Source organism: Gymnoscopelus braueri, assembly GCF_963280865.1.
Source record: "Gymnoscopelus braueri genome assembly, chromosome: 11".
In the NCBI taxonomy this organism is placed as follows: domain Eukaryota; kingdom Metazoa; phylum Chordata; class Actinopteri; order Myctophiformes; family Myctophidae; genus Gymnoscopelus; species Gymnoscopelus braueri.
Window position 1 is genome coordinate 28507983 of NC_137613.1, and position 25169 is coordinate 28533151.

Below are 25169 nucleotides of genomic sequence, written 5' to 3' on the forward strand. Positions count from 1 at the left end.
ATTTGGGGGTCCTTGGCATGGAAAAGTTTGGGAACCCTTGTACTAGAGAATGTACTCTCTCCAAGTTAAATTAACTAGTTCAGTAGTCTCTTGAAATCTTTATTAAAAATAAATAAATGCCGACTACTTTCTGAATGTAGGGATTTCTTGATGATTTTCATTCAAGTGGTGTTCTAAATCCCTTTAGATTTCTTATCTGTAATCCTGCCATCATCCTACTAAGAGTAGCAACCAGGCGATGATGCAAAACACAAACGTTATCTGTAACATCAGCGCTCACTCACACACTGGGAAAGAAAAGTGCACATGATGTTGTCGACATCAGCTTAAACTTTCAAGTGACATTTGCTCCAGAGCTTAAAGATCTGTTGATACAGTAGTTATTTTTCTTTGCATTTTGACAACGCATACACCATTGCCACGAGCAGACACAGAAGCACTTGTGAGTATAAATATTAGAGCCCAACCGATGCCAGATTTGTGGTCTTAGACAACCGATTACCGTTGTTTTGACCGATGTGTGCAAAACATCGGTGCAAAATCTAATCAATTTGAAAAACGTAGACAAGCTCACAATGCGCCTTGCCTCAGGTTGTGAGCTTGTAGATCTGCTCTTAAAAATAAATAAAAATGTAAACGTCTAAAATCATTTTCACCTCTGATGATAATCAAAATAGGGACACCAGGTTGAACGTGGTTATAAATCGGGACACATCAGCTGCATAATTGCCAAAAGGTCAAATAATGGGCGATGTCGGTCTGGCTCTAATAAATATACCTGCTACCATTTCCTGCCGATATGCTGTCAGCGAATGTTATACATGATCTGGGTGTAGCTTGTGGTGCAATTGCAATAACTGAAGCTATTTTCTTACAGCCAAATGTAAAGTTACTACTAAATTATATACACTATTATGTAGCAATGAATGTTCAAAGCTTTATGCATAGCAAAATATGTGGTCCCTCCCTCCCCAACCCCACGCCCTTACAATTTCTACCATAAATATGAATGAATATACTGTACAATTTCATCTCTTCAGCAAGAAAATAAAATCACATTTGAATAATTTAAATGTCAAAACCTTAAAAGTGAATTTCTTTCATCGTGGCAAATTCCCACACTAACCGGAGTTATAAGAATATAATGTACTGAATATATTATTTCTATTCGTCCGTCTCTTTTTGATTATACATTCCTTGAAGAAAGACGATTACGCCTCCTGTGTCTTTATACGTCGTTTGTCAACTTCGTGTACTGTATATTTGCCAGAAGGTTTGCATTTGTGCCAGTTTATATTCTTATAGAGACCATGTACAAACATTCAACTTGCCATTAAATGTCATTTGCAATAAACAGGTGGTGTGATCCATGTCCAGGATGTTCCCCCTTTTGAGGTTCAAATATGAGTCGACTCTGATTTGTTGTCACATTATGTTTTAAACACATTTTGAAACGGGAAAAACAAGATCGTCTAGGTGTTAAAAACTACATTTGCCAGACATTCCCTTGTACATATCCATACTGTAAGTCATGAACATTTGTAGACCCACGCTGGTACAGTGCACTGCATCCAGTGTTCACATGGAGTCAGAGAGTAGAACAACAATGAAGCTCAGTCAATACTTTCTAATGACCTGCAGACCGTCATATACAACTTGAGAGCAATGTTTTAAAAAATACAAACAAAATAAAAACAAAATGCCACAGATAAAAGGTAATAAAATAACAGAGAACTTGGATTGGGCTCAAAACGCTGAGGTTGTTTTAAATACCTCATGTCTCTGTTGGACCATCTAAACTACAATTCACAACAACCACACATATGACAGCATGGATTCTGTGTTCAAAACTAAAACAAAGTCTTTGATGGTATCAAGGTCCTCATCTATCACAGATGTTGTGGGACCCGTCTTGTTGGAACTTGAGCGTTTCACCGAGCGAGGGAGGGGGAGGCATGCGCATGTATGAGGGCGTCTGTGAAAGATTGAATATCCTATGTTCCATAAAGCACGGGACAGCATTAAACTGTGTTTCTTTACCATGTTGTATGATCACCTTTGGTATTTGTAGCACGTACAATAACTTGTTGCATGTACGTTGCACTTGTTGCTGTGTGTGCATGTGCGTGTGTGTAGTCCCTTACATGTGCCTCACTCTGCACAAAATGTCTTCGTCAGCTCAAGGCCAAAGTGATGTGATGTCAGGAATCACTGTTGGGTCAAGTGATTTTTGGAAATGTGTTGAATTAAATCAAACCACAGTGGGAAAGGTTCATTTGGTGTCTACTGTGCACTGCTGGGGTCACACTGAAGCAGCCGCACGATGGATGGGTCACTCTTAGCTCCCTCCACAAACTCCTCTAGGGACAGTTTACCTGAGAGGGAGAGAGATAGAAAGACAGACAATTGATTTGATTATTTATCATATTATCGACTAAAATCAAGATAATCAGACATCTTTCTGGGAAAACTGTACAGTATGGCAAAGTTCAATATTGCAAGAAAAGTTTTCATTTCAATTGTTATCATAATTATTTATTATCCTTCTTTCTCCTCACCCTGGCCCTCATTTATCAACTGAGCGTAAAAAACGGCTTATATTTTTCCATAAATGCGGCCGTACAACAACGTCGAAGTCACATTTATCAACGAATCCTATACAGCCAATCCTAGCGTACATCAGGTCGGAGCTTTGATAAATCTCACGTCTGAAAACGAGCGTCATTTAAATAACACGCCCTTAAATATTCTCGACACCCCGAAAGTTGCGGTGATCGCGCTGTGCGCCCATTATTTGGTCTGCACCGCGTTGATAAATGCGGGCCCCTGTGTCTCCTAATGTGAAGAAATAAAAGTAGTTTTTTGGTGCTTGAATAAAGTTTATATAAAAATTACAATAAAAAATAATAATCTTTAACCACTTAATGAATGAAAAACATAAAAAGCCAGGGTTTAAGTGGGGAAGTCTTACCATCTCGGTTTGTGTCCATCTGCCTGAAGATCTTGTCTGTGCGTTTCTCAGGTGTGGATTCATCCTCAGGCATTTTCATTACTGATGACACCATCTTGTAGATGGCCTGAAGACGGGTAAAAAGAAACACACATTTGCATTTAGTGGATTGACTAAAGCAAACACTTTGTCATGTCAATTACCCCCATGTATTTGGTCACGGACCCGCCATCTGAAAAGATTTTGTGTCAGGGAACCCCATACAAAATTTGTGTTAAAATGTTTAAAATTGATTACCCTATCCTGGCTGCGACCTTTACCACCTACGATCAACCAATGGCATGAGAGGATATTGAAAATGTATACTATGGAAAATATTACAGCTAAGCTCCAGATGAAGTACGAGGTGTTTCTAAAAAATTGGGCCCCGTAATAGGGTACTTTAATCTCCCTATATGAAAGCACGTGTCTGTGTTTTTGAGTAAGTGTATGTGCCATGATAGTTGTGTGTTATACTTAGGTATATTTCGTCTCCAAGTGAATTTCCTGATATTTAATCTGAATTAATCTGTTGCTTAGTATGTCTGCCAAATTGTCCTGTTTGTTTTTCTTTTCTATTTGTTTTTCTGTTTTGTTTTTTCTTGTGTGCTTTTATTTTAGTTTATTTGCTGGAAGAAAAATGTATACACTGTGAAATTTCTCTGCAGAAAAGCAAATAAACGTCTTTGTTCAAAGAAATGTTTAAAATGTATTCCAAATGTTTTCAAGTAAAAAGTATATAGGGTTATAGTGGTTGATTTTGATGCTATATTAACTCTCTCAGTGCCAAGCCCCGAGTTATCCCGAGTTTTCTCTGAATACCCTCCCTGCCAGAACGAGAAATCCCAGTTTTTACTTTTTACTGTGGTCGCGCTATTCTGTTTATTTTTCATGATCACTTTCGCTTTCTGATTCCTTCAGACTCATTGGGTTCCGGTGTCATGACGCAGATTCCGTTTCCGGTTCTCATTTTTTTTCCCGCGGTCATTTTTGGCCAGAATAGGGAAAGTCACGGTTTTTCACACGGTATAAAAAACGAACGGAGAGGTCTACTTCTATTCTCTTTGGTCTGGGTGACTAACAGTCATCGTAGTCGTGTATCACATCGTAATTTAGCCCGATCAGCGATTGTCAAAAAAGTCACATCCAGTTAATGACCGGATGTGACGTAAGCCTGTTTGGGAGGGGGCGAGCGAGTCAACGAGGCGATCAATGTGTCGATTTGCTGCTCTCTACTGGTAGAACTGTCGTAAGTGTTTAAAACCCCAATCAAAGAATTTATTTGAATGAAAAATTACAAGATTAAAAAACACGCAAATCGCTGGCACTGGGGGAGTACTTTATGAAGATACTCTTGGCAGTGAAAGAGTTAACTCATTACGCTGGGGAACCCCTGTAACCTGAAGATGTAAGAAAGTACATTAGGGCAGTGGTTTTATAACATTTTGTGCCCATGGCACACCAATGGGCAAGTCAAAATCTCAAGGCACACCTGAAAAGAAAATCAGTGATCTGTTATTTGTGCAAATTTTTAAAATTGTGGAGAAAAAATAAATATATAAATGCATTTTAAATGTTTGCCTGTTCGCCTGTGTAAAGGCACGCCAGGTTGAAAGTGGTTCAAAAATATATTTTTCAGGGTATAGAATTTGCCTCCGTATTAGGAAATTTGTTTTTTTCATTGATTGAATACTTTATTAGTCAAAAATGCATAGCATAGAGGTGTCACAAAATACCAAGGCACACCTGGAATTGTTTCACACTAGTGTTTCTCGGCATACCGTTTGGGATCCATTGTGTTAGGCCACCTCACTGTTCTGTGTATAAGGTACGAAGACGAAATGGGTGGCGTTTTCGAGAGATGGTTAAGTTGCCGAATGGACACCTGCCAGGCAGCTGTCTGTGTAGAGCACACAGTGGAAAAACGGTACAGGCCTGTCAAGTCCAAGGTCCAAACACTTTTCTGCCTTGAACCACTCCCTGCTTCTCTTCAATACTTCTCCTCAAATGTACAGGTATGTGTGATTAAACAAACATCTTATCACACACACACACACACACACAGATTAAAGGAGCTGCAAGTGATTTGTTTGTTTGTTTTTAAAATAAGTGTTAAATAGCTCTATATTCCCATAGCAATCATTGCTATAGGCTAGACTAGTGTTTGTTCGTGGTCTCCTCGTCTGTCCAGCTCTTTAGTAAACAGTAAATACATTTTAAGGTCAGTATACCAATTTCATCAAACCAGGAGAGAACTCATACAGGACAAACAAGTGAAACTGGAAGTGATGAAACAAACAAATAAATAGGCAAACAAAGTTGGAACTGGAACACAAGCTGAAAAATTATCTTTGTGGGGTTCCCTCTGGAGGAAATTTGTAACCCACGTGAAAATGTATTTTGTGTTCACTTAAGTGCTGGAGAGATGGGGAGACCCCTGTTACTATACAAACATTATAGCAAAGATTATTATTGGAAAATACAGTATATAGTATCTGACATTATAACATTAACCTTTTTTGTTTTAACCAAAAATATAACTTACAGCACCTTTTATTAATTTACATGCCAATATTAAGTGGCTAGAGAGAAGCAGAATGCCTTTTTACGATGTCCAGGGCTTAACGTTGTGCTGAATACGAGTTTCTCCATCTTAAAGCAACACTAGAGCTGTTAAGTACACAAGGGAAAACGCTTCCTAGAATTGCATAGTTGCTCGTTGTCGTGCTGAGTCAAAGGAAGATCCGAGGATGTGAGGAGGAGTTGTTCTACAAATACACCATGGATAAGTGCAGTGCAGACGACCCGAGAGAAAAACTGCTATTTTCTCTCAAATTACACAGTGGACGTTTTTCTGCTGTGGGAACTGAAATGGGGCAGAACAGATGGACATATATTCCATTTATACAGTATATATCTGTGTAGAAGCTGATAGCTGCGTAGATGCATCAGCAACATGGTAAGGTACGAAGACAGGTAGGCAGTAAGACAGACAGACAGACAAAATTAAGAAAAATAATCGAAAAAATAAAAATAAAGAAAAAATGAAAGTAAGAAAAATTTACAAAAAACTAAGAACAAGAAAGACAGACAAAGACAGAAACAAACAAACAAACAGACAAAAATGAAAGGAAAAAAAAGACTGAAGGAAAAACGAACAAACAAAGGAAGTTGATGTCAGGACATTGACATAACCCCTACACACACACGTACCGTTACAATCTCTAGCATCTCAGCCTTGCTGATGTATCCATTTCCGTCCAGGTCGTACATGCTAAAGGCCCACTTCAGCTTCTGGTCCAGGCGTCCGCGGGACGTCACGCTCAGAGCAATGATGAACTCCCTGAAGTCGATGGTTCCGTCCCCGTTGGCGTCAAACGTGCGGAAGACATGCTCAGCAAACTTGGAGGCGTCGCCGTAGGGGAAGAAGTTGCCATAGATCTTCTTGAACTCGTCCATGGAGAGTGCGCCGCTGGGACAGTCCCGCAGGAAGCCCTTGTACCACTCGGTGATCTCATGCTCGGTAAAGTCGGTGTTGTCCACCAGATCCTGCATGATCTCAGGACGGAGCTTGCTGTTCTGTTTGCCCATTGTGACTGATGCTGCAGCTGCTGTGCGTGTTGATGAGAGGTTGATGGAGCCTTACACTGTGACAGAGTGGAGAGAGAGAGAGAGAGAGAGAGAGGGAGGTCATTAGGAAGCATAAATGAACTTGAGTATGGAAGATAAGGTGAGGGAGGAGGAGAGGAGAGAAGGATGGAGAGATGGCAAGGCACAGAAAGAGACAAGAGAAAAACATTCTGTGTCAATAAAGCCACTCTCACTCACTGTAATAAACAGAGCAGCGACCAGAGGCAGAGCGACAAGCTAAACACACGGTTTGATACAGACGGACCGTTTCTGAATCAGGATGAGTCACACCACATACACACACGCATGCACAAGACCACCAGACGGCAGACGCTACAAGCTGCACAACCACACCCCGTTTGAAACACTTCTGATAACTCAAATGTCTAAACTGCTACAGGGCATGCAGCTCAGTCACGTGTGCACCCTGCTGTGACTGTATATTGTATGCGTGTGTATGTCTTTGCAGATGCCACTTCCACTTCCTGTAACAAACTCGCATAAGCACAGTCACAACCACTGCATTTGTTTGTTGACCTAGTTTGTGTTTACATTTTGATTATGCATTCGGCATGATCTCCCACTTGTAAACAGCACCAAAGAGAAAAAGAAAAAGAAAATACATAATTTCTTCCAACTAATTCTCAAGAGTCAAATAAATTCAACATTTATACACAATATTTATACACACACTGGCTTAACCTATGGGTCAGGCAGAAAATGGAACTAGGCCTAATCCTCCCATATGTCGATGTTGTGCAATGTAAAAGATAATCACTCCTCTGAAATGAATGGCTTGGGAGAAAAAGCAAAATAAAAGCATAAATGGAGTTTATAAACCCTAACCTTAATGTTCTCAGCGCTTCTCCATGCGGGACAGCTGGCTACTAGCTGCTACACAGCTCATCAGGCCGAAGACAGATTATTTAAGATAATATACACTTTTATTTATCCCCATGGGGAAACACAGGATACAGTAGGTATATAGGTAAGAATAGAGAGGTACGAATATGCTGCATTCAGCAGTGTCTGGATAATACGTTCATGTACATCAGTCGAACAGTGAATATATGCATGAATATACATCTATTGCCAGTGGATATATGAATGGATATACAGTTCAGACTATCAACTATGAATATGAGACCGATATATGCACAGTGTCAACAGGCCTTCAGCAGTATATACAGTATCAACATAATGAGTATGTACAACTGTGCAGTCTATCAACAGTGAATTTAATGAGTGAATATAAATAAACCTTACAACAGTTATCCTCAGTACTGCAAGGCAGGGATCTGTCACGGTTCTGTAGTGTGTACATCCCAGTAGTCCATGTGCAAGTGTGCCTGAGTCAAGCAGGAGTCATTAATCCCAGAGAACGGAACAGACAGTGCGGGTCTTAAGTTCTCATGTGGCAGTTAGGCTTGGTTGTGGAGCCTGACGGCTACTGGCACAAACCCCAACCCTAACCCTGTGGCTCAATGTGCTTCTCATCCCTGCTTGCACACAGATAGAGGGATGAGAGGAGCAGAGCCTGTTCTAAGCTTAGCAGGGGATAATGACAGATAGCATCAGCAATGTCGGGTCAGGCTGCTGCAAAGTACATGACAGACAGATCACTCCAAAATGGAACATCTGATCTGTCACCTGTCTATTTGCAGCCATGTTGGTGACTTTTCTTACAGTAGGGTTTAGATTTCAAACCATAATAATTAGGCCTATACACGTTTTTTAAATTGATAGCTTGAAAGAAAAAATACAGAAAATCCATCATTTTAGAAATATGACTTTGGATTGCAGCAGGAGAACTACCCAAAGCACTATTCTGTAACATTTTGTAGATCGTGATCCATTCATTTCTTAAATGTTTTATCCCACGATTTTGTTTACACCCAGTGCCAATTGTCTATGTAATCCTGGGCACTACACTCCCTCTGCCAACCTAGGGAGGCCAGGGCCGAGCTCATGCCTCCTTCAATGCATGAGAGCCAACTGACCTTCTTATCACCTGACAGGGGAGAGTTTCCATGGTTGGACGTAGTGCGTGGAAGGAACACGTTATTCCCTCCATCAGGTGCCCCGGCTGGCCAGGGGGAGGCAGTATAGTGACCAGGATTACTGCATGTTTTTGTGAGGGTTCCTACCCTAGGGGACACGGGGAGAACATGCAAACTCCACACAGAAAGGCCCTTTCGCCAACCCCACCTAGGGTATGGGCACTGATAATCTCTCAAGAACAGATTCTGCTCTGCGTTGGAATCTGTCGTGAAGGCTCGTCATAACATGTACGCACTTGGGCTACAAGTGGGCGTGCCTTCAGATCAGGAAGCAGGCCGCGCTTTACCCAATCAAGTGTAGTGGGCGGGATTCACGTGTCCGTCGATCTTTCCCCCTCGAAACAAACCCAAACTAATTTAACAATTGTGTCCGCGGAGCAGACAAAACCACGGAAAGATATTCACATTTTAACTTACTCTTTCATCATAGAAACAAGTGGGCTTATAACCAAAACGATCCATGTTCTCTGGGAGAAGTGGTGTTAGTGTTCCGTGTAGAAATATTGTTAGTGGGAATGAAAACATAGTGGCACCACCGGAAGTGAAAGCTGAAGGCAGACCAAAACCCTGGTTTCCTTTGCGCACGGGTGCTACGTCGCCATTGTCCCAGAGCCAGTGAGAGATAGTACAAACAGCAGAGGGCGCTGTTTTTCATTCTCACTGGTTCTGGGTTCCCAGATTGGGGCACTGATGACACGGAGGAGAGAACACGCCCCCAGCACCCACAGCATCCCCTGAGTGTAAGAAGTTTGCCATGAGACATGCATATCATGTCGCTCTATCTCTCAGTCAAACTCACATGATGAGCCCCCCAACCTCCACCATACCACACACACACTACAAACTGCTATAATAATTAACTCTAAGTAACCAATGGGTTCTGGCAAAGTGACACTGACAACAGATTCTAATGATCTCCCTGCAGTTATCTAAGGCTACTTCTGCAAGCTAGTGTGATGGACGCTGCAGATTAGTAGATTAAACAATGTGCATCAGAAGCTGCACAGCAGGGCTTTAACCTGGCCAGGTGTGGCTGAACCACAAGCTAGACTAGTTACAAGCAGACAAACTAGATGGATCTCAATGGATCAAAATAAATGTTGCTTAGCAGTTCTGGGGACAATCTGGGAAGTTTTCAGGGTGGACTCATAGCCCGGACCTCAAACCACTACTTTTGACCTTGGCTGACACTAAAATCCAACAAATCCTGACCAGCATGAATTCTTTTTCATTCACGAACTCGGTCTGATGAGTGCATCCATTTAATTTCATTCACAAACTCTGTCTGATGAGTGCATCCATTTGATTTCATTCATAAACTCTGTCTGATGAGTGCATCCATTTGATTTCATTCATAAACTCTGTCTGATGAGTGCATCCATTTTATTTCATTCATAAACTCTGTCTGATGAGTGCATCCATTTTATTTCATTCATAAACTCTGTCTGATGAGTGCATCCATTTGATTTCATTCATAAACTCTTGTCTGATGGCACACAACAACACAGTAGGACTGCAGTGTTGTCTGCACTGTGGATTTTTACTGCCTGGCCAATTGCATTACAGTTGAGGCTGTGTGTTACCATGGTGACAAGTCATACTGGAAAAAATAAGTCACTCCCGTTTATGGTAGCAAATGGGAAAAGACAAAAACATCTTATCTATTATTGTCATAATTAAAGGTTATTTACTTAATACCAAAATATTACTTTACACAGAATTTCATTTTGGGTAATAGATGGTCGTCATCTATAAAAGAAGTAACTCTAGTACATCTGGCACTGTCTGTTCTTTAGGATTACTATTGACTTGAGCTTTGAGTCGGGTGAACTGCACATAGACTACACTACGTTCATCTTCTCCGAAAGGGACACGTGGACCAACACAACCCCAGCTTCCCCAGTGTACAACCATAACACACCTTGCACCTCTTTGGTTTTATTTTAAAACTGCCCTCGCTCTCTAAACTGGAAAAGGATGTTCTGGCCTTTGTTACTCTATTGGCTCGGGGACTCATTCTAATTAATTGGAAATCACCTACTTCCCCCTCTCACACTCATTGGATAAGAGACATCTTGTATCGTCTAAAACTAGAAAAGATAAGATTCTCATTGAATGGCTCCTCCAGTAAGTTTGGGAAGGTATGGGGTCCATTCTTTCAATTTGTCCGGAATTTGAATCCATCTCTGAACAGGGATACGGATAAGTGAGGTCTGGTGGATCATTGATATGCTGGGTTTGCTGTGGCGGGGGTATTGTGCTGTATAGCGGATTTTAAACGTGACATGGATATGGTAAATGGTAAATGGTGCATTTATATAGCGCTTCTATCCGAAGCGCTTTACATTGATTGTGCCATTAACCCATTCACACACACATTCATACACCGATGGCGGAGGAAACCATGCAAGGCACCAACCTGCTCATCGGGAGCAATTAGGGGTTTAGCGTCTTGCTCAAGGACACTTCGACACTAACTCTAGGGGAGCGCCCCAGCCCGGGATCGAACTGGGAACCTTGCGGTTGTCCAGTTCACTCTACCCGGCCACTCTACCCCTGAGCCACTGCCCCCCCATATGTATTGTTTGACAGGTGTTTTTTGTTCTGGTTTTGTTTGTTTTTGTCTTGTTCGGTCTGTGTTTGTTTATATATTTTTTTAATATGTATATATATTTTATTTTAATTTTGTGTCTTTAATTTTATGTCTTCATGTTTTGGGGTGATAATTCAATGTGTTTATTGAGCTTTTGTATTTTATTGGTTGCTTTAAAAAGCTTTTCTGTACCTCATTATATGTCTTTAATGCTGAATCCTGCTGTGGAAAAACCCAATAAACAAAGTAAAAAAAAAAAAGAAGTGATGGGAGGGACGAGAGATCAAAGCGCACCTGAACATCTCTACGACAATGCAGCCTAAGGACTCAGCTATTTCTGGGACCTGAAGGCTCTGAGACCACAGCCAACTACAATTAACCTTTAAGGCTCTTATGCCTGAGGATACTAGAAAGCCAATGATGACGGCACTGTTGCATAACCAACGGTCGGCAGGAGGCAAGCCGCGTGGTCAAACCCAGGCCAGAACTCCTAATGCCACTGCCCACTGGTCATGGCCTTATGGTCAGGACTGGAGAGAGAGCAAAGAAGAGGGCTCTAGTTGAACTTTCTGATCATGTCTGAGAAGGTCAAAGGCTGTGATAGAGAAAGTCTTTGACCTCAACCTGTAGGCGTATTAGCCAGACAGGAACAGACTGTCCCCTCTCACAATACACATGTTCATGACAGAGAGCCTGTCTGACAGAGGACACGGTCACCCTAGAAATATATGTTCTATATATTTTGGACTCTCAAAATATATTTTCTATTTTTCTTACATATTTGTTGCCCAAAATAGCCTATAGCTTATTTTCTGCATATATTGATAAAATAGTGCTTTTCTTTTTATTTTATTTTTATGTGACTGTGCATGAATGTAACCTCTCCTTTATTTTCAAGCTCACATCATGACGTGCAGTTATGCAGTAAGTGTCAAGCAGCGATAACTCAGACACAATTAGTCAGATCTTGAATACAGCCACTTAAGGTGACTAATTAAAAAACACTGCTTTTATTTTCCATACACCGTTAAGTGTGTTCAATAGCAGTTTCATTAAAACCCTGCATCAGTTGCACCAGAGCCATAATCAGGAAGCTTTTAGCGATGTTTTTATGCTGTAGAGAATACCAGTCTAATCAAGAAGCTTTCATATTTGCTAGCCATATTAATAACCTGACAGTACTGTGGATGAATTCTGGATCAATCAGGATGTTGAGACAAAAGTGACATAACAATAGGGCTGGGCAATATGTCGATTTTATATCGATATCGTAATGAGAGATCATCTGGGATTTTGTATTCTAATAGTGATATGGCAAAAGTATTGTCTATTCCTAGCTTTAATTTAATCATTAAACAATTGATAAATATAAATATCAGATCTACAAGATCAAAATGTGTTACATATGTTGTGAGCTTGCTATTTTGTGTTACAATTTTTGGAACAACAATAACATTGTTGTATTAATGGATTATTTGGACTTAAACCATGGTGAACAATGGAAAGTTATTCCAATCTGTGCATTGATATAATTTAGCAGAACTCAGTACTCAGGCTGTATGGACACAACCAGTCCACTGAGCATGAACTTAAAATGACCCAACAGAGACAATATTTATGGTGCTCATCATTATGCCGTAGCGCAATAGGGACTGCAAATTAATCATTCTTGGCAGACCAAATTGAAGGGATTCCTCCTAGGTCATCTAGAGGCACACTTACATAACAGGCAGAAGTCTCCATTTATAACCTGTAGGTCGGCTAAAGCTTAGATCAAGAGCCCCTCAAATAATCCAAGAGCCAAACAAGAGAAGAAAAAGCAGACGACATTAAAGGACAGAGCCAAAGTGAAGGAGGACAGAGGCCCGATTGTGGACAGAAAGTTTCCGTTTGACACCCATGAATGACACATTCATGATGAAATATGATCCACCTCTGACCAGGTTGCAGGGATGAGGTCATTCAGTCACCACCTGATAGACAAGCAATTACTAGACTTTCAAGTTCTGCAACCTGATATCAATGGACCTAGAGTGGAATAACCACTTTCCATTGGTCACTGTGGTTCAATCAATAATGCATTGATATGACAACGTTATTGTTAGGCAACTTTAACTTCACATAAATGCTTGAGTGTCCCATCTGGCCCCAGCTTGCCTGAAACTGGTGTGGAAGTGATTTTCCATTCACACACTCTCTGTCACACACACACACAGAGTTCAACTCTCAATGTTCAGTTTCACTTTCCTTCACATCTCTGTTTATCCTAGAGCCTGACCGATATATCGGTTTGGACGATATTTTGGCTCTGTGGAAAACCACAATGATGACATGACAGAGAGGCATTATTTTACTTTATGACATCTGTATCTGCAATTATGCAGCCGATTTTTTACCTATTTTTTAAATAACTTATCTACCAGCTCGTGATGTGCCACGTTGTTGTGAGATTGTAGACAGTTCAGTTTACTGAATGTGTGTCTACCTACCTACCTATAAGAAATCAGTCAAAAAAATAAATTATCTGTGGACTAGGGCTCTCCAAAATCGGGACTGGACCCAGAAATCTGGCATAGGTCGGGCTCTAGTTTGTACAATCCTGGTACTGTGAGCTGAGGGTAATCAACAACATAAGTTGTGAAGTGTGTTCAACAGAATTATTTATAAGAGCACAATGAGGCCTGAAAGTGAATGTTCCCAAAAGTACATCATCTTTGTTGTGCACTCTGTTTGAGGTAACAATAGCTTTCCTGTTTATAATTCTCTGTGGAGGCAAACATTTAAATTATCTGTGGAGGCAGATTTCACTAACTATTTTGTGGGCAGAAGATGGAATAGTAAAGAGACTTTATACCAGAAAGGGAAGCAAACATTGGCACTAATGCAATGTTTCCACAAGCAACTCTCACATCCCATATATCAATGCGTCTTCTTACCACTTTTAGACTGGTAATCGGGCAACAACATTTTGTAAAGTTATTCCTCAAATGTAATAATTTGTCAGAATTACTACTACGCCTGTTTTCGCAAACACAAAATGGTTCACCGGACGAAACTCCTGTAGCCACTACCAGACTGAATATTTCATAATAATATTTCTCTAATTGCCTGATTTGTCCCTAAACTTGTTTGCTAGATTTTGATGCATTTGTGAAACCTGCTGTTACACATTCCAATCCAAACCATAGGCAAATACTCCGGTGCCGTGACGTTAACTTCTATAGAGCAAGGAGGACTCACATTGCAAGTATCACGATTCACGACTAAGGCTGCTCGCTGAAGCATTTCTTACTGTCACTGTGAATATGTGACTGTAACCCTATCTCATCTGTCATTTTGTAAGGTCAGAGCTTGGCTGCTGCCTGGGCAACCTGCCCCCCCCCCCACCACACACACCCACCTGACATCTTCACCCTAACATTTTATTATGTTTCTAGTAAACCAGCATTCTGGACAGTAAAGCAATAACTATAAGCCCCTGGATTCACTGAAGTGCTCTACCCAGGCCGGTGTTATATTCACATTGTACTCTTGATAAGCACCAACATATGTGTGTGTGTGTGTGTGTGTGTGTGTGTGTGTGTGTGTGTGTGTGTGTGTGTGTGTGTGTGTGTGTGTGTGTGTGTGTGTGTGTGTGTGTGTGTGTGTGTGTGTGTGTGTGTGTGTGTGTGTGTGTGTGTGTGTGTGTGTGTGTGTGTATGTCTATGTCTATGTCTATGTGTATGTATATGTGTATGTGTATGTGTAGCATCTATACAGTAAAAAGTTTGAGTACCATGATATGCCCAGAATAGGGACGCTAGGGTTCAAGTGGTTAATTGAAGTCAAATCACACCACACACGGTTTGTTAAATTCACATATTCTGCCTCTATATCATGATGACACACATTTCATTGTCACTTAGTGAGTTTTCATGTTTAAGCTCTGTGGAAAACAATAATGACATGACTGAGAGGCCATGAGAGAGCACACCAGAACAGTCTAAGAGCCTTAACAAGAAGGCTGGTGACGTTAATAGACACTCAAACACACACACACACACACCAAACTATTCCAGATTGCACAAGCAAAGTGCTTGTTTACTCTGGATTAGATGCCTCGACATGCTTACACAGACATGCCAGAGTCTCTGCTGTAAAAACAAAAGCTATAGGTTCATATGGAAACGTCAATCTGCTTACAGAACTGAACCCTAGGCTTCTACTCATCTGTGAGTGACTGTGAAATCTGCCATGACCTCATTCTGGAAATGCAGCACATATTACCATGTGGCTTTCTATGCAAAACATTCATATCGTCTCAGAATAGTCAACATGGTTCCTTCTTTACTTCTATTTAGTATTTGTTTCCACTCACTTTTGTTTGTTCAATTATTTTGCGTTCTCAGGTATTGTTTTAGCAAAATCTCTTTTTGCCATAATCATCATCCCTGTTCTGTCAACCACTCTCCTTCGTCATTCTGTTTCTTTCTCTGAGGGCCGAGTTCAATTCAAAAGGGACACAGACAGCGCAGACGAGACTAACTACAGGGAACGCTGCCACCACTGTGACCAGTCTGGCCCAAGACAAGCACACAAAAACACCCACGCGGCCCAAAATAGAACAAGGTTCAAATTTAGAGTACATTCAGCATCCTAAAAAGTGTTGGAGGGACGATTCAACCACACTAAGGGGGCTATTATCTCTAGACTCCACCCTTGTATGACCACCACCTCCACAGGTCTTGGCGGTGAAGACGGACAGTCCATGCAGCCTTTCTCCTACCTTCTAACATCTAGCAGCCTATAAAAGGAGTTCATTCTCCATCCCCTCCTGTCTCTCTCGCAGACTGTGAATGTCTGTCTTCTCTTTTTTCACCCCTGTCATTCTCAAGTTCTCTTTGCCCCCTCCTCCCTCTCTCATTTTTGGGGAAATGTCAATCTCTCCCAGTGTGTTTCATCATTCGTCTCCAGTCATCATTCATGTGGTCCATCCCGCCAGCTCCCTCACATCCTAATCAATGGTGCTTCTGATCACCTGTGTGTTGAGTTGAGTAGGGCTGCAACTATCGATTATTCTATTGATTACTTTTTCAATTAACCGAGATGCCATTTTTTAAATATTTTTTGTTTTTCATATGTACATCAAGGAATTGATTAACCACTCAAATCCTATTTAATACATCATCACACAACGATTATAAAACATTTTTTATAATCGATTAAATTGATTAGTTCGATTAACTGTGGCACTCCTAGTGTTGAGGTTCCCTAGCTCCCACCAGATTGATACCAACTGTGTCAGGCCTTGTCTAAATACCAAAACGTTCTCTCTAGAAGCACCATTAAACTTAAAGACACACAATATCAGAGTAGAGCACATCTTATTCTTATCTCATCTTGTTTATATCTTGGATGATGTCAGAAGAGGAGGATTTATATCGAGTCTTTAAATTAACAGTAGCCACTGGCCAAAAGATTGGATTAGATGAAATTGTACTTTGTTAATCCCAGAGGGACCTTGTGTTACAGCAGCTACAAAATATATAAGATTAGATAATAAGACCAAATCAAATAAAGTGAAGTAAAACTATAAAGTGAAGTAAAACTATATACGATTAGTAAAATCATTTTAAAATAATGTTTTTTGGGGAAACAGAATGTTTACGCAATGTTTATGAAAATAGCCATCTCTTCTTCGTCGCAGTGAAATTCTGACCATATTTTTATGTCCAGTATGGAGATGTGTCCTTCATTGATTTATTTAGCTTTATTCTGATAAAGATTGTTGAGAAATATTTTATAGTAGCACTAGCAGGTCAGAACCCCGAAATACCCAAATAATTCTCCTAAATGGCTTGTGTCAAGTAGGCATACAGTATGATGCTCAATGTCATTCCACAAGTTTTCTGAGGCCAAATCAAAGATCAACCATATATTTGCCCTCTTGAGCTCTGTAAAAAAAACACTACAATAAAATAAAACTGTTTCTTTTCACCCACTTGCCCTGCCCCTCGATTGCATTTCCTAAATCTAGCTACTTGTTTCTTCATTGCATCAATTTAAAGGCTGATTGGAGTGAGTATAAAAGTGTCTGAATAAACACTCCACCACATCCCCATCTTAGACCCCCCCCCCTGTGTAAGCAAGGTTTTATCTTCACTTCCTGTTCTCATAGTTAATTAATTCTACAATAAGGAAAATGAAGACCGAAGAGAAACACACGTTATAATTATAAAGCACTTCTAACTGTCAATAACCTTGATGAAGCAACGCCATCCTTATAGAAAGTCAGCAGACAGACAACGCTTATATCTGAATGTACATCCTGCAGTCAAATCCTGTCAATGTATCCGTTTGTGGCTCTCTGCGAATGTACAAATGGTCCCGTATGGTTGCTTATGGTCCATTTGTAACCTTTTCGCATAGTTAAATAATCTCAATAGCAGTAGTGGAAAGTAACTAAGAACGTGGTCAAGTACAATTTTGAGGTACTTTTACTTTACTGGAGTATTTCCAAATACCTATACTTTTACTCCACTACATCTCAGAGACAAATATTGTACTTTTACTCCACTACAATTGTTTGAAAACTTTAGTTACAAGTTACTTTGTAGATTATGATTATTATTAACAAAACATACACTCACTTCAGCCCTATTTAAACTTTGGCTGTTTGAAAATAGCCAATCTAAAAGCTCACAATGCCTTGACGCAGTGAGCTTGTACATTGGCTATTTTCAAAAGATTTTTAGACATTGGATACATTTGAAAACTTTTGAAACGGATCCTTCTGCATAATGAGTACTTTCTCCTTTTGGTACTTTTAAGTACATTTTGATACCAATTCTTTCGTACTTTTACTCAAGTAAATTTTTAATTCAGGATTTTTACTTGTAACAGAGTATTTCTACATTGCAGTATTTATACTTTTACTTAGGTAAAAAAATTGAGTTCTTTTTCCACCATTGGTCTTATCACCAAACACACAACATGCAAGCACCATAAGAAGAGAAACGCCATATACAAACTTGAACTTGAAACACGTTAACCCAGTATGGTCGAACTTCATGGCAAACCATTCTCACACATATACTGTTCCCTGCAGCAAGACTGCATTATTGGTGTTCATATTCGTGCAAGAAAGACCTGCATAATAAATAACAGCTCACCTGTCTGAGCTGCAGAGCAGCGAACAGGAAGCAGCTCACTCAAAACCACCTACCTCGCTTTGCAAGTTGTTGTGCCTCGTTGGAGATGATGTAGACCTGGAAGTTGGTTAATAATAGTCCATTGAGCTTCTTCTTCTTCCCCGGGTGACAGACAGTGGCTTCTGTAGGTGGATAAACAGAAGTTTGAAGCAACAGGTTGGCTGGTGGAGATCCTCCCGTTCTGCCTCGAGTCCAACGGTATATCCAACAGGCGGCAGGTTCTGCAGCCCTGCAAACCCTCGACTAAGCCCCACAATGACGTCAGCATGGCCACGTGGTCCACCTGGAGCCAATGGGAGACTGGCTGCGTTGGCCTGGCAACAACGGCCCAAGCGCCCAGAATGATGGGGTTGGTTGACACAGTCAGACAGACCCCCAAGTGTGAGAATTCACAATGAGCTGTCATTTGAATAGGTAAACACAATACATAATAGTGGGTTACGTGTATAAATGGCTGACAAAAACTGAATGAATGAATGAAAAAATAACTGCCTTCATTATGGAAAGGTGATGGCATTCACTGCCTACAGTTTTTTTTTCTTCTCTTTTCTACCCTGTAGTGTTTTATGTGTTGATGATATTGTATTTTGGTGTTATTTTTATGCTATGTTGATGAATTCAATACATGGATACAGGACCACAATGGAAACAAGTCCTCAGGACTTTTTTTGTGTTATCCTTTTAGCTCCAATGTCTGACTGCACCTTGTGCTGTTTACATTACTGTCTAATAAAGTATTCAATCAATCAAAAATATCTAGAGATGGAGCAGGCACTCATAATACATTTTAGTAGTCTTGTCCGTGATGGGTTTTGTATGTGACTTCTTGCTACTCCTACTGCATTGCTGTTTATGTAGTAGTTTCATTGGAAGATCAATAGACAATACTTAAAACTATTTAAGTGAGACGTGACAAGAAAATGCATTATAATGACAATTAAAAACAAAAGACAGTTGCCAGGTTAGGACCAGGTTTGCTCAAGGCAGCACATTGGAAGACATGCTTTGCGTAAGGGGATTAGTGGAGGTCAAAGCTACAGGACTTATTCAGCTTGTGTCCAAGGGACGATTTCTTAACGGCCTCATACAGTACATTGTGAACCCAGAGTGCACATTGAGTCAGCAAAAAAATCTTTCCATGCTGCCAACATAACATTACAATGCACAATGCTTATTCCTTGCACCTCATTGCAATCATCAAACATAATTATAGTTTTAAAAGCTTGAAATAGATTATTGATACTTGTGTGACAATACATGATTAAACAATGAATGTGAGTCTAATAAGGATTGTGAAATATGTTCTACAGTACCTAGGATGTGTAGTTTTTGCCATTACAACTTTACAATTTAGGCATTTTAGTAGACGCTCTTATCCAGAGTGACTTACAATACACAAGGCAATTAATCACATAAATAGAAGGCAGAGAGAACAGTGTAGTGCCTCAAGAAACTAGGATACCAGGTAAACAATTAACCTAGAATCTGTCAAAAGAACAAGCTATATATTTAACATTCTGCACAATGAAACTATAAGATACCAGGTAAACAATGAACCTAGCATCTGTCTAAATAACATGGTAATGTATCTAAATCACATTCTTAACATTTGTGGTAAAAACTGAAAAAACAGATCTATATAGAAGCAAAAGACTTGAGAAGGAGTGACCGAGATACAGCATGTCTGCATTAGTAGCTATATCTTGGTCAGTCGCTAGCATCAAATGAAAGAGAAGGTGGTAAGAATGGGTACATGGAGAGTGAAGTGCGAGGGGGTGAGGTGGAGTTTGAAGAGGTGAGTCTTAAGATTAAGGTGGAAAATTGAGAGTGAGTCGGCAGGTCTGACTACAATGGGGAGTTTATTCCACACTTTGGGAACCAGGAGGGAGAAGAGTCTAGGACGTGTGGAGCGTTGTCCAGGGTGTTTTAGGTTAGGCTCGGACAGCATTCCTGTGTTAGCTGATCTAAGTGAGCGGGAGGGGTTGCCTGTTTTTCCAGGCTTGCACAAAACATCACTTCTATTCCATACCCTGCAGATAAGATTTTCTTCTGTATTCTCCTAAAAATAAATGCACATTGAGAAGGGAAATATCAGTCAAGCAAAGAATAGATTTGTTACCTGTATTTCTTTTTCAAAATAATTCAGAAAAAGAAAAATCTAAAATCTTTTGTCTATTCCTCGATTACGGTACGTAGGGCTTAAGACAACATAATGTGATGGCAGAACCCATACTACACTACTGTATGCTAGTGTGTGAGCAATTACTGTAAAAGCAGAGTCCAGGTGGTGCAGGGGTCAAGTTCATGCACCGTGGAGGTTTGATTCCTCCAAGGTGCCTCCGGCTTGATTGGGTGCTCTGTGTTCACGTGTTGGAAGCCGCCAGGAGAGTGCGATCTCTATACAGTAGCTGTACCTGCAGGATTTTCAGGCGCCTGCTCAGCAGGGAGCGGAACAAGGAGAGATAGCATGTTCCTCCACACGCGTTACACCATCCCAGTGAAACTGTACAGTGTACTGTCAAGTGAAATGAATCAGCTGGCAAATCCATGTGTAGAGGATTTTAAACCCAAGAAAGCCTATGGCTTGTTTCCATTGGGGTCTTTTGTACTCAATTCATCGAAACATCTAATGACAGACAGATATACAATACTATGCAAAACATCATATAAACAGTTAGAAATCAAAAAGAAAAATATGTACAGTAAACAGTTTGGGGGGGTAGGCTTTGAATTTTACAGGAGCCAGTTTCGAATTGCAGCCAAATGTAAGTGCTCTTTTAGAGCGAATTTGAAGGAGAGTAGGGATTTACACTCCTTTACGACTGTTGGCAGGGCGTTCCACATCTTTGTGGCATAGCAGGAGAACGAATTTAACCCCTTGTTTGAGACAAATCTGGGTTGAACGTGATTAGTGGAGCTCTCTCTGGTGTTGTTATTGTGGACGTCATTGATGTTTGTGAAGTAGTTTGAAAGGTACATGGGTGTCTTTGTGGTGTAGCGTATCTTTAGAACCAGGCCCATCGCAAGTTGCAGTGCTCCGTCCTCTACCCTGAGCCATCCGACCCTAGAAAAATGAGTAGGAGTTAAATGAGTAGATGTAAGGCCAAGCAGTAGCCTGACCAGTTTGTTTTGGGATGTCTGGAGCCTTGTTTTTAAGGCCTTTGTGGTGCTATGGTACCATGAGGTGCATGCATAGTCGAAGTGACTTTGGATGAGTGCTCCTGTTAAGAGTCCTCAATGTATTCTTACTAACCAGTGAGGAGATCCTGTACAAAAATCATGTTCTTTGGTTGACTTTTTTGATTACTTTAGTTGCCATTTTATCACTGGAAAGATGTGCCTCTAAAATGGAACCCAGGTAGGTAATTTCCTTTTTTCTTGTGATAACATTGTCACCCACCTTTACTGTGAAGCCGTCGGCCTTGCCGATGTTAATTTTGGACCCAAAGAGAATGGATTCAGTTTTACCCAGGTGTAATGATAGTTTGTTATCAGCGAGCCACGTGCAGATTCTACCGAGGGGGGGCAGGGTTCCGTTCACCTCCACCACCTGTTCTCTCCCCTCCAGATAGGATTGCATCCAGCTCACTGATGTGCTATCAAAACCGATTGCGAGGAGACATGGTTGTCTACACCCTCCCCAAACCAAACAGTAGGGGTTGGCAGTGCCAGTGATAGGACTAAACAAACATGTAGGGGATGGGGAAAAAACTGAAAAAACTAAAACAATTACAAAAAAAACACTTGATCAGAGATTCTGCAGGAACGTAAAGATACAGACAGTAAAATATAATTGGAGTCTGTTGCTCAGCTGCATTGCCTAACCCAACACAGCTGTGGTTCCGTAGCCATGGTCTGTTCCCCGTAGACCACATGGTTATCACTCTCAACAGAAGTCATTGCCTGGAAGCTCATCAGTGTTACAACCTCTGACTCCATCACTGAAGAAGACCATTCCAGGTCGAACCGTTGGTTGTCATTAAATTCTTTTACATCGTGGCTATGAGTGTGAAGCCCTTTCTTCACTTTTAGACAACCTCTGACTTAATCAATTAAACCCTATATACTGTACTTGTCCCCTCTCTTTGCCAAAAAATAGTTGATCTACAAGCTCATACAATGCGTAACAACACAATATTATGACATGTTATGGTAAGGTAATAGAGACGGTTAATGTGGTTAAAGGTTAAAGGGCAAGCGATATTAATAATATTGTAAATCCTAGAAATTCAAATAATGTGAGTCACTGATGAGATTCCAGGCAATGACCTCTGTTGCAAAAGAGTACCTTGCATTTATGATATCACTTGGCAGCATAAACGCTAAATATGTTGTATCAATTTTGGATATCATAGTTTGAACAGCTAAATCTGCCCTGGCCCAACATTCAGAAAACATCTAGTAAATAAAAAAAATCACACCCTGTGTGAAGTGGGTGGTGTCTTGCTAGCTAATCACAATACTGAATGGAGTCAACCAATCATGTACAAAAAATAAATACATTTATTGAAACACTCTTTATGATGGAAGAAACCATAACTTTAAAAAAAACAAATTTATGATTTTTTTTAAGTTATGGTTTCTTATATAGGACTATGCACATGTGTCATGTGACACTGGCCAATCACAGTCCTGAATAGACTGTGATTGGCCAATCACGGTGCAGAGTTAGGCGGGGTACATTTTTGGCCAATCACAGCGCAGGATTTGTTGTACAAATATCCAAACCTCACTTATAGGGGCGGTTTCACCGCCCAAAAACTGTCAGGAGAGTTAGAACACCCTGGTGTATTATGAAGGACAAACGCTACCCCAGTAACGGACTGGCAAGCATCTGAGGTGTCTGAAAGCCCAGGGCTCAAGGCTCAGGAACAGTTTTTCCCTGAGGCTGTCAGGCCCCTGAACAACACAGGACAAACTAGAAAAAGTGCTCCTCGGAGCACAGGTCTCCACCAGGTCAGGTGGTTAGTGTGGGCCAGCAATATTAGGAATTCGCCAATCAGGCTGGAATGTGAAGAATCGGTCGGATCGGACGGATCCTTCTTGATCACTTGACTAAAGAGATAATATGTACCGAGTTGCGTGATGTTTGGACAACATTTGTAGAAGTAATATTAAAAAATGAGTTTAGCAAAAATCAGCCTCCTGTTAGCGCTGTAATAGGGCAATGTTGAAAGGGTGGCATGTGTTCCTCAACGTAGTGCGAATGTGCGTGCAAAGTTTCACTGCAATCAGACGCTGCGTTCATGATTCGCGGCATTTTGTTCAAAACAGGCCACTCCTGCAAACGTTAGATATCAATCTTAGCCAATCAGCATGGAATATGAAAAATCAAACAGATCCGTCTTGATCACATGACTATAGAGATCATGTGTACCGATGTGTGTGAAATTTGGATTAAATCTGAAGGAGTAATATCCAAAAATGTGTTTTACATAAGTCGGCCTCCTGGTGGCGCTATTAAAGGCAGATGTGAAAAATGCAAGGCAAAGCTTTTTCCTTGGCCTCTTTGGAGTGCACATACAAAGTTTTACACAGATCGATGCAGTTATAGTTAAAAACACGAATCGGCCTGTTATAGCGCCTCCATGAGGCTGATTTCAAAATGTTCAAGTGGCATTTCTTCCTCGGCCTAGTGGGAATGTGCATGAAAAAATTCACGGAAATTGCACACTGTTTTCATGATTTGAGGCATTTTGCGTGATGTTTAGACAAAATCTGTAGGAGTACTATCAAAAAATGTGTTTTGCTAAAAGTGGCCTCCTAGTGGTGCTATAACAGGCCCATTTGACAAATTTGGGCCAGATGTTCTGAATTGGCATCCAGGGAGTGGGTGTGCACAGTTTCGCTGCGATCATGCCAACAGTGCCGGAGATTAGCTGTACACAGACAGAATGACGCACGGACGGACACACACACGGACGGACACACACACGGAAGGACGGACGGACAGGGTGCAAAACATATTCTCTCGCCATGCCTTTCGGCCTGGCAGAGACAACAAAAATGCATTCAATCTGTAGCAGGCTCAACACAACAGCAAAACTACCCCCTTGTAGATTTGCTCACACTGTTACTTGCTAGTGTAAATATATGTGTATTTATGTATGTGTATACAGTACTTCAGGCTACTGCACACTTCTATTAAATCCCTAAATATGAAATATATGTAGGCCGTACTCTTCACATTTCCCATTGTTGTTTAAGTGCAGTTTTTTGTTTTACTTAAATGTTTTATCCCACGATTTTTGTAACCCATTTTTTCACCCAGTGCCAATTGCTTGAGCTGTAATCCTGGGCGCTACTCTCCCTCTGTCAGCCTGGGGAGAGCCCCGAACTGAGCTCATGCTTCCTTCAATGCATGAGGAGTGAGCAGGCCGCTTCTTATCACCTGACAGGGGGGAGTTTCCCTGGTAGGGCACGTGGAAGGAACACGTTATTCCAACCAGTTCATTTCCCCTCCATCAGGCGCCCTGGCTGATCAGGTTTATTGATTACTGCACGTTTTTTGCGAGGGTACCTACTACCTACCCTAGGCACACGGGGAGAACATGCAAACTCCACACAGAAAGGCCCTTTCGCCAACCCCACCTAGGGTATGGGCACTGATGACGCGGAAGAGAGAACATCATTTTTTAATCATTATTCTTTTGTTTTTATTTTTATTATTTTCATTACATCCAGCATTGACATTATTATCTTGTTAT

General features: G+C 40.8%; 1 protein-coding gene across 1 annotated transcript; it reads right to left on the minus strand.

The window, feature by feature from the left end:
• Positions 1 to 154: 154 nt before the first annotated feature.
• On the minus strand, positions 155 to 18688 carry LOC308096017 (neurocalcin-delta B). Its single transcript, XM_080443272.1, has 4 exons — positions 18477 to 18688; positions 6203 to 6636; positions 2972 to 3077; positions 155 to 2375 (listed from the first exon to the last, which is right to left on the minus strand). Exons 2-4 carry the CDS (start codon positions 6578 to 6580, stop codon positions 2284 to 2286), a joined length of 576 nt encoding a protein of 191 aa, XP_080299398.1. The 5' UTR covers positions 6581 to 6636; positions 18477 to 18688; the 3' UTR covers positions 155 to 2283.
• Between the last annotated feature and the right edge of the window lie 6481 nt (positions 18689 to 25169).